This window comes from Anolis carolinensis, chromosome 3 (assembly GCF_035594765.1).
Source record: "Anolis carolinensis isolate JA03-04 chromosome 3, rAnoCar3.1.pri, whole genome shotgun sequence".
In the NCBI taxonomy this organism is placed as follows: Eukaryota; Metazoa; Chordata; class Lepidosauria; order Squamata; family Dactyloidae; genus Anolis; species Anolis carolinensis.
This window is the reverse complement of record NC_085843.1, coordinates 249,898,789-249,909,670: the sequence shown is the minus strand read 5'-3', so window position 1 is coordinate 249,909,670 and position 10,882 is coordinate 249,898,789. Positions and strand designations below refer to the sequence as shown.

The 10,882-nt window shown below is 45.2% G+C and overlaps 1 protein-coding gene across 1 annotated transcript; it reads left to right on the top strand.

Moving 5' to 3' along the window:
- The first annotated feature begins 9,179 nt into the window (after positions 1-9,179).
- Positions 9,180-10,573, top strand: LOC134297837 (E3 ubiquitin-protein ligase RNF183). Its single transcript, XM_062976571.1, has one exon. The coding sequence runs from the start codon at positions 9,512-9,514 to the stop codon at positions 10,439-10,441; it is 930 nt and encodes a 309-aa protein (XP_062832641.1). The 5' UTR covers positions 9,180-9,511; the 3' UTR covers positions 10,442-10,573.
- The last annotated feature ends 309 nt before the right edge of the window (positions 10,574-10,882 follow it).

The window sequence follows — 10,882 nt, the reverse complement described above, 5'->3', positions numbered from 1 at the left end:
CAAAGCACTCCCGACAGATGGCCAGCCAGCCTCTAGAATCATAGAATCCTAGAGTTGGAAGAGACCTCGTGGGCCAACCAGTCCAACCCCATTCTGCCAAGAAGCAGGAAAATCTCATTCAAAGCGCCCCCTTCAGCCTCTGTTTAAAAGCCTTTAAAGAAGGAGCCTCCACCATACACTGGGCAGAGAGTTCCACTGCTGAACAGCTCTCACAGTTAGGAAGTTCTTCCCAATGTTCTTCCTCTGCTTGAAGATCTCCTGAGAAGGAAATGCCTCCACTGTGGAAGAGCTCTTGCCATCAGAACATTCTTCTTAATACTTTGAATCTCTTCTCCTGCCATTTCAATCCATGGCTCTCCAGGACAGCAGAGAACGAGCTTTCCTCTCCTCAGTGTGCGGTGCCGGATTTGCCATTGTGCACAGGGCCTCCTTGGCCCATCTTCCTGCCAAATGTTGTTGTTTACGATGGATTTTTGCTCATGTGGTGTAATTCTAAATTTGAACGTGTTCTGTATCCGAACAGTTCCAGACATAATATAAGAGTTGGGTTGCTGTGAGTATTCTGGGCTGTATGGCCATATTCCAGAACCATTCTCTCTGACATTTCAGCCACATCTATGGCAGGCATCTTCAGAGGTTGTGAGGTGTTGGAAAGTAGGCAAGTTGCGTTCCTAAATCTGTGGCCATACTCCAGAAGCATTATCTCCTGACATTTTGCCCACAGCGATGGCAGGCTTCCTCAGAGGTTGTGAGGTGTTGGAAACTAGGCACATGAGGTTTATACAGTGTTCCCTCACTACTTCGCAGTTCGCTTTTTGCGGATTTGCTGTTTTGCGGTTTTCAATAAACTTTAAAATAATACTATAAATTAAAAAATTACAATTTACAGCCTAAAGAAGGGAGGAAGGAGAATCCGAAGGGAGAGAAAGGGAGCCCCAGCTGTAACAGGAGGAGGCAATTTATCAATACATGATTGGTTGATAAAGACTTAAAATAATGTGTAACTAAATAATATATAAATATATAGTGTCCCTACTTCACAGATTTTCATTTATTGCGGGTGGTCCTGGAACATAACCCCCACGATAAGTGAGGGAATACTGTATATCTGTGGAATGTCCAGGGTGGGAGAAAGAACTCTTGTCTGTTTGAGGCAGGTGTGAACGTTGCAATTGGCCAGCTTGATTAGCATAGAATGGCCTTGCAGCTTCAAAACCTGGCTACTTCCTGCATGGGGGATCCTTTGTTTAATGACAGTATTTAAAAAAACCCTCTTAAAGTAAATAAAGAACAATATGCAGAAAACCGGGGAATTCCAGACTGAAAACAATCAGGGCCAGCTAACACCTCCAAACAATAACCCAGGGCCAAGATTAACAAGACGAGAAAAAGAAGATGTTGTTACGACACATCAGCTGTTTGTGCCTTCTATTATTTTAAGGGTTTGAGAGCAATTGGGGGGACACAAAATTAAATGCTGGGATTCACCCAGGCAGGAAATAGCCAAGCTTTGAAGTTGCAAGACTATTCAATGATAATCAAACTGGTGAATTGCAACACTCACATTTGCCTCAGGCAGACAAGAGTTCTTTCTCACACCCTGAACATTCCACAGATATGTAAACCCCACTTGCCTAGTTTTCAACACCTCACAACCTCTGAGGATTTTTGCCATAGAAAACATTAGAAAATAATACTTCTGGAACATGGCCATACAGCCTGGAAAACTCTCAGCAACCCAGTGATTCTGGCCATAAAAGCCTTCAACAAGACAATGATAGAGTTGATATTCTATGGGAGTGTGCCATAAAGCAGGCAGTGTAGGCCTCCCTGGCCCACCTCCTTCAGGGCCTAAGGAAGGGGCCTCATCACTTAAGTAGCATAGGGTCCCATTAGTCCTAATTCTGGCACTGTCAATGTGATATCAATTCACATATTTAGACATGGCTATCATGTCCACTCTCAGTCTTCTCTTCTCCTTAATTCAACTCCCTAAACTACTCCTCATAGGGCTTGGTTTCCCAACTTTTGATAATTTATGTCGCTCTTATGTGGCCTCCTGCTTCTCTTTGAGTTTTTTTTTGGGGGGGGGGTCTGGGGAGTAAATTAAAGTCATAAGAAAGGAAGCTCAGCAGCCCAAAGCCATATTGAATGTGTACAGGTCGGCCATAGAATCCTAGAGTTGGAAGAAGCTCCAAGGGCCATGCAGTCCAACCCAATGTTGCCATGCAGCAAGATACAATCAAAGGATTCCAGGCCAATGGACATTGGGCCTATTTAAAAAGCTGAAGCAGATTGACCCCTGGGAGGCTGGATATTCCTCTGTCCAGCAACCTTTACCATCAGGAAGTGGAATCTCTTTTCCTATAGTTTGAATCCATTACTCCATATCCTAGGCCCCACCCACACTGACACTATAATACAGTTTGGAACACATTGGGACGAACTGATTACAGTGCCATGTTTGGAACCGGTTTGAGGCCAGAAAGGTGATTACATTAACCATAGAACTTGGCCTCAAACTACTCTGTGGGTTTCCTCTCCCCCATTTCCTGCTGAAATGCACATCAGGGCTCCAGAGGCATAAGGGGGTGTGGGGAAAAAAAGAAAAGTGTCAGGTAAGAGCAGAGTAATCAGTTACCCCTCCCAGGAACTCAATGAGCTTCCACCTCCCCAACCATTCCTTTGAGCAATGTATTACAATCACCCCCCCCCCCCCCCTTTTCTGAATTTGGTAATGTCATGTGAGTCAAGCAAGGGAAAGTTTACAATGTGCTCAGCATTCTGTGGAACTAATTTTTCTATGGATCCAGGATATATTGGGAGCTGCTGCCATGCACTATTAGACTTCCTTGAAACTTTTTAATGCACTGCATCCCCTTTAATGCATGTGGTGGCACGCGTTGGTGGCATTCATTTTGGTGCCACTGCAGTTTTGAGTCAGTTTGAATTATATATCGTCTATATAGACAGGTCTGTAATCTTTGAAGCAGCAAGAAACAAACTTGTTCCCTCCTCAACATGAAGGACAGCTGAGGTTCTCTAGAAGAAGAGGCTTCCTGCTTTGGGGAGAATTGCCTCTATTTTTCTTCTGACAAGGCCCCGGTGTCTTTTAGGAATGGCATGCAGATAGGGAAGGTAAAGTAGTCTGAGTGTGCATGCTTTGTGTGCAGATTTCAATTCCCTCCCTGGCATCTCTTGTTCATGTGGAGTCGCTTCAGAACAAGACTCTTTCCAGAAAAGAGCCATTCCGATGAAGAGAAGGTGGATTAGATAGGTACCAGGCCAATGACCTCTCCTGTGGGGTTTATTTTGAATCTGGATGTAGCCCAGATATCTGTTCATTGTGCCAAAGTTCAGTCCTCCAGATACTTAAAGCAGAGCGTATCTCTTGCGTTTCTGTGTAGTGCCTTTTCTCACGCCTTCCAAGGACAATTCCCTCACATGTGGCAGATTAACAGGTGCAGGTTTTAATCCAAGGGCAGACAAGCACTCGCACTTCTCTGAAATCCTGCACTGCTTTTTCCATTTAGATAATATTCCTTGAACAGTTTAAAAATTGAATGGAATGGTCTGACATTTATTTATTCCCATCTAGTTGGAAATAGCATGAAAGACATGTAATGTTTGGGTTTATAGATAAAAATGGAATATATGCATCGTCCAAAGCAGTAGCTCTTTGAATAACTTCCACTGACATCACATTCCTTTTTTCTACTTTGTGAAGTAGCTAGGAATTGGCTGAAGCTGCCTGTCTTGATTGCAGCAGGCCAGACTGTAAGGACTCCTTGCAATTTCTTTATAATTCACATTTCCCATAACTGAAAGAGAAAACAAAAACCCAAGTGAGGAAATGTGACTTTTATAAACCTTACTAGCTGAGCATTTGCTCATAATATTCACACAAACATATTTGTTTTCAGTATCCTTTGAGCAATTTATGTGAGATTTTATTTATATTTCATTGGTTTCTAAAAAAAATCAGCAACATTTTCAGTTTCTTTCAGCTAAGACATGTAGCCAACAGAAGGATAAATACATTTCTGGATTTTTCCAACTCCTGCTGCTGATGGGCTCTCACAAGATTGTGAGCTCCTTCCCAGGAAACCAGATGCTATGGAGAAGGGTTCTGACTCAGTTTCTTCCTGGCATCATTGTTTTGCTGATTTTTTAAAAAAATGTTTACAAGGAATAACTACTGATTTGTGTACAATCTGTAATAGCTCACTTCCTTATCTAGTCTTTGTGAAAACTGCTGTTTTGAGCACTATCCAAATACGTGAAAAGAGACTAACAAACTTAGGTCTTCCAGGTGCTGTTGAGTTGGACTCCCATCATTACTCACTGTTGGCTATACTAGATACAGCTAATAGGAGTTGTAGTCCAGAAACATCTGGAGAGAGCAAGTTTTCCCATCTATATATTAAAATATAAGTAACTTCATTAGAGTGTGCGCAGAGGAAACATTTGATACAGGAAAACATTCAGTTGGATTAAAACTTGGTCATAGTTTTAGTATCCCCTTTGAGATCATAATGATCAGTTCCAGTGATTCCGATGAGTTGACTGTAAGAATAACCAAGTCTGGATCTAATCTAGTATTTTCCATGTCAAGTTGTTTACTGAAACTGAATTAAATTCTAAAGTGAAATGATGATAAAATACTCTGGTCAAAATCCATAACCTGTTGACTATTGAAGTAAGTTATTGTATGGCTTGCTGTTTTCTGTATCATTTAATCTCGTGAAATGTTGGGCTTAAATCCAACTCACAACCAAATGCATATGTGAGTGAGGATACAGTCTTTCTGCACTGTGTTGCTTTGAATGGGATGTTTATTCAAATATGTATTGGTACCTCGTATGTTGCTCCTTGAGCCAGGTCAGGACCTTCAAGCATTATTTAGACATCCAAAACAGGATGGTTCTTTCTTTTAATGCCCTAAAATGCGATGTTATGAATTTATATCTAAGCCATTTCTTGTATTCTTCAGAATCTTGACTTTTTCATGTGTGATCATGGTCATTTTTAAAAAAGAAATATCACAGATAATTATGGAAACTCTTAAATTATACTTAATTGTTGTGTACTATTGTATTATGCAGGATATTTATTTTGGTGGCTGAATGATTTTAAAATAAGCTGTCGGTATATTTATCAGGAATGTACAAGTATTTAATGACAACAATACACCAACTTTCTGTATGCGAATATATTATTGGACTCCTAGGGTTTATTTGATTTGTTTTCCCCATTGTTTTCAATGGATAGACATGGCTATTGAGTAAGATCATATCCATACATAATATGCTCAATCCAGGGACAAGGTTGGACAATACCTTTATGGGACTGCTAAATATGTCATTTTGTAGTCCTCCAAGAGCCACAAGATCAATATCTACTCAAGTTGATTTTTGAACTTTGTTTCTTTTTCTCTGTGCCATGGTCAGACTTGTATGATTTCTAAGTGTCTGGCTTAGGCCATTGACTACATATTTGCAAAATGATTGAGGTTAAATACAGATAACATAGAAGAACTGATGAGACGCCGTATGGTAGAAGATATCAAGACCCTATCACTGATGAGTTCAGCTCCTCTTTAAACATATAAGCTTGGCTCCTGACTCTATAATTTTTCTGGTATGCTCTGAATTATGAAGTTGGTATTTTCTATAATGATACCAAACCCTGCACACACAGGAAGAAATTTCTGCAATATCTATAAAAATCTTCTGCTTGTCGCCAATTCTAAACAGCACTTAGCAATACATTGAGTTGTTAGGAGGCCACGTTTATTTATTTATTTAGAAATTTAGGAGCCCTCCTTTGGAAACCTAGGCTTATTTATTTATTTCTCATGTCAGAAGTGAACCGAGGATACAAATTGTAGTGGATTTGCAAACATAGAGAATTTTTTAAGAAAGAAAAAAACTTGGCATTAATACTAAATGTCTTTTGCCCAGTAGCTGCCCACTTGGAGTGCCTCTGGTGTTGCTGTTAGGTCCTCCATTGTGCATGTAGCAGGGCTCAGAATGCGTTGAGGTAGGTGGTCTATGGTTTGTTCTTCTCCACAGTCGCATGTTGCGGACTCCACTTTGTAGCCCCATTTCTTAAAGTTGGCTTTGCCTCTTGTGGTGCCAGAGTGCAGTTTCTTCATCGCCTTCCAAGTTGCCCAGTCTTCTGTGTGTGCAGGGGGGAGTCTCTCATCTGGCGTCAGCCACTGATTAAGGTTCTGGGTTTTAGCCTGCCACTTTTGAACTCTTGCTTGCTGAGGTGTTCCTGCAAGTATCTCTGTAGATCTTAGAAAGCTATTTCTTGATTTAAGGTGTTTGCGTGCTGGCTGTTATCCGAACAAGGGATGGGCCGGAGATGTCAATGCCTTGGTCCTTTCATTGTTGGCTGCTACTTCCCGGCAGATGTCAGGTGGTGCAATGCCAGCTAAACAGTATAATTTTGCCAGTGGTGTAGGATGTAGACATCCTGTGATAATGTGGCATGTCTCATAAAGAGCCACATCCACTGTTTTAACCTGGGCTGAAGCAGGGCCTTTCTAGGCCAGAGGCTATGTTTTGATTACATGAGATAAAAATGGAGTTCCAGCTAGCACCCTGGATAGCGCCAAGGTAGAGCTTGTACTGGAGATTCATACAGCAGACTGGAATATTTCAACAAAAACCAAGCCTGAACTATACTGGGTTTCAACTCAAAGTTTGTTAGATCTGAAGCAGTTTATCACAGTCTCTTCAAGTTTGCCTGCTTTGAAAGCCACTGGCACCACAGTGACATGGGAGAAGCCCAACTATGATGAGATATATGAGTCATGTATAATACAGTTTTGGTTACCAAGGGAAGAAGGCTTTTTAAAAATCTTTCAAAGCCTTCCTGGTGAAGTAGGATGTATGGAAGAATTATATTAAAAGAATAATGGTAAAAGGGTGTAAAGGGACACAGATTGGGGCAACATATTCAAACTTCACAAACACATGAATGGATTCTGAGCTGGCACCAAGTGACCAAAACAAGGGTCATGGGGTATGGTTGGAAGTTGAATGAATGTCAGCCTTGTGTATGGCTGCTGCAAATAAAGCAATTTTGATGGTTGGGCATAATTTGAAAAGGAAATGAAAATAAACCAGACAATATAATTTCCAAGGGCAGGTAGTTGACCACTGTTTAAATAGAATGGAGGAATATACTTGCCTGATCCAGCAAAGTAATTTTATATTACTAATTATAACTGACTTTATTCAATAGAAGGCAATTTCATGCTTTATAGGACACTGCACTATATTTATGCCCATTGGTTACATCAGTTTCTTCCTTTCCTCGAAAGTCACTATGGACAGGCAACTAACAGCTTATGGATTGGCACTGGCCCACAGACCACCACTTTGAGTAGCATAGTTATGGGGAAGAGTGTGGTGTTTTCTCATGAAGTGGTTCAATATTAAGAGAGTATAAAAAGCTCTAGCTTTAAAGTACTTACCAGAAAGCTTCTGGGCCTCTCCTGCCAGATAAATATTGAATCATAACTTTAAAGGAGTTCTCCAAGTACTGCCATTTTTGGGGAGATAGGGTGCAGCGCCTTGGACATCGGGATTACAATGTGGAGTGACCAGGATAGAATTACATGAGTGTGTGAGGAGGGGCTGGGCACACCTGAAACTTAAAGGTTCAGCCTCAGCCATTTTCAATCAGCCTGCCACAGATAAGACAGGCAACCAAGAATGGTTATATGCTGGAAGCAATCTCAAAGCTAGCTTGGAGACTCAACTCTGCTCTCTGGTTCCTTGGGTCTAGAGCAGTGGCTCTCAACCTTCCTAATGCCGCGGCTCCTTAATACAGATCCTCATGTTGTGGTGACCCCCAACCATAAAATTATTTCCATTGTTACTTCATAACTGAAATTTTGAGACTGTTATGAATTGTAATGTAAATATCTGATATGCAGGATGTATTTTCATTCACTCAACCAAATTTGGTACAAATACTCCATACGCCCAAATTTGAATACTGGTGGGGTTGGGGAAGGATTGATGTTGTCATTTGGGAGTTGTAATTGCTGTGATTTATAGTTCACCTACAATCAAATACCATTCTGAACTCCAATATTGGAAGGGTTTGGTGGGCATTGACCTTGAGTTTTAGAGTTGTAGTTCACCTATACCCAGAGAGCACTGTGGACTCAAGCAATGATAGATCTGGACCAAACTTGGCACGAATACTCAATATGCCCAAATGTGGTAGAGTTTGTGGAAAACAGACTTTGATATTTTGAAATTGTAGTGTTTTCCTATGGTCTTTGGCGACCCCTCTGACACCACCTACCCCCCAGGTTGAGAAACGCTGGTCTAGAGACCCTGCCCACTATTTTTCACATCCCTCTGCCAATCTTGGTTTTCTTCGGTACTGACTTGGTTTTTTGATCTCTGGACTGCTAATCACACATGCGGCTACTCTCCTCTCCCACTGGATGACAAAACAGAGTGGATTCATGCCCCCACTGGCATAGGCATCACCACTGGTTCTCAGTCTCTCTTCTAAACCCTACAAACAAAGATGACAGATAAATATTTGAAACCTTGTTTTGCAGTTTAGAACTGTTTTCTTAGTGTTGTTCTTTATTTACTGCCCTGATTTTTAGATTTTTTTTCCACAGCCCAAGAGCCACCACTGAGAAGGCCCTGTCTCTCCTCCCACAGATGGGACTGAGAGCAGGGCCTCCCCAGATGATCTTAAAGTTCTAATAGGCTCATAGATGCGGGTGAAATGTCAGGAGAGAATGCTTCTGGGACATGGCCATACAGCTCGGGAAAACCACAGCAACCCAGCCTTTAGGCTGTTAGGAATTGTGGGAGTTGAAGAACAAAGCCTGGAGGGCCGAAGTTTGCCCATGCCTGGTCTATTGTATTGCAATAAAATTTGGCAAGAAGAAGGAACTAATGGGCACTCTGCTCTGCTGTGTATGTACGTATGTATGTATATGTGTGTGTGTGTGTGTGTGTATGTGTGTGTGTGTATGTATGTATATATATACATATGTATATATACATATACATACACACACACACACACACACACACACACACACACACACACATATATATATATATATATATATATATATATATATATATATATATATATAATATCACATGCTCCCCCCTCCCTTTCGGAAGAGGCCATCGTCACAGAGCGAGAGAGGAGCTCCGCCTGGCTCCGCCGAAGCCCAAGCGCGGCCTGGCAAAAGGCTGGGCTTCCGGTTTCCCCGGAGAAGCGCGACCCAAGGGGAGAAGGAAGCGGGGCCGGGTCGGTCTTGGCGAGGCTGCCTGGCGGAGGAAGATGCCTGGGCCCAGCCTGGAGCCGCCCTGAGAGCGGCATCGCAGCATCAGGGAGGGAGGGAGGGAGGCGGGAGGGCGGGAGGAAGAAGGGAGGGTGAGCGCCGACCCCGGCCCCGGATCCATCCCCCCCAGCGAGGCTCTCCCGATGAGGCCACGGCGCGCCGGGGACGATGGCAGCCGCGCCGGGGAGCCAGGAGAAGGCGGGCGGAGGCGGCGGCGGCGGAGGCGGCGAAGGAGGTGGGGAGCAGGCCGGCCGGCAGGATGAAGAGGCCGAAAGCAGCGGAGGGGGAGGCGGCGGGGAGGCGGAGGGTCCGGGCAGCGAGGAGCGGGAGTGCCGCATCTGCTACAACCCCTTCGACGCGGAGGCGCGGGCGCCCAAAGTCCTGGAGTGCCTCCACACCTTCTGCCTCCACTGCCTGGGCCAGATGTACCGGCACCAAGCGCCGGGAGGAGGAGAGGGCCCGGTCTCTGTGGGCGAGGCCCTCTTCCCGGCCCTGGCGGCCGTCTCCTTGTCCTGCCCGCTCTGCCGGCACCGCACCCTCCTCCCCGGGGGCCGCCTCCAAGACCTGCCGCTCAACACCAAGCTGGCCCCTTCCTTGCCCTCCAACCCTGGGCGCCGCCTCCAGCTGCAGCTCTTGCCCCTGCTCCCGGTCTCGGTCGCGGTCCCGGCGGAGGAGCCTATCCAGCAGCGCCCCCTGGCGGCGCAGAGCGGGCCCCGGGCCGCCCCCCTGAGCCCTCCTCCTTCCGGGCCTGGCCTGGGCCCCCGCTGCCCCGGGCAGAGGCGGAGGGCGCAGAGCCGGAGACAAGAGGTGCGCACCGTGCGCTGCGTCTGCGTGGTCTTCACCTTCTTCTCCATCATGGTGGTCTCCATCACCGGGCCCCTCTTCCTCAACTACAGCGGCTGGGTGGAGCTCTTCATGGTCTCCCTCTTCCTGGTGGTGGCCGTGGTCCTGGCCCTCTTCTCCATCATGCCTTACCTGCTCCACAGCCACGAGTACCGGACGGTCACTGCCGCCTTCCTGGCCGGGGAACGAGGAGGAGGAGGAAGTGGCCTTCGGGGACCGGCCCTGGGACCCGTGGCAGGGCCCAGCCACACCTAGAGGGCAACGCAAAAGTGGTCCGAGACTCACCTTCTGTCCCTGGTGCCCCAGAAGTGGCATGGCACTCCACAGGTGTGCCCTCTTTTCCTCCTCTGTGCCAGGAGAGGTGCCCTGGGCGGGATGGCACTGCCTCTTGAACTGGGCAGCTAAAGGCAAAGGTGTCCTCAAAGAAAAGAGTTGGCACCGTGATGTATTTGTCTGTGTCAGAGAAAGGCCTGCTTGTGCTTGAGAAGAACAGAGAGCTCATGGGAAGCTCTAGAACTAAACAGATGCGCTTCCCGACCTTGATATAGGAAGGGATGGCATGTGTTTCTTCCTGCATCTTTCAGATTGGGATGGCAGAGAGGAAGGGGTTATGGTTTTGTTATGGTTCAGGTCCTTTTTTGCATGTAGGCCTAGGATCAGCTCCTGGCATCACTGGGCCAAACTAGGAAAGTCTCT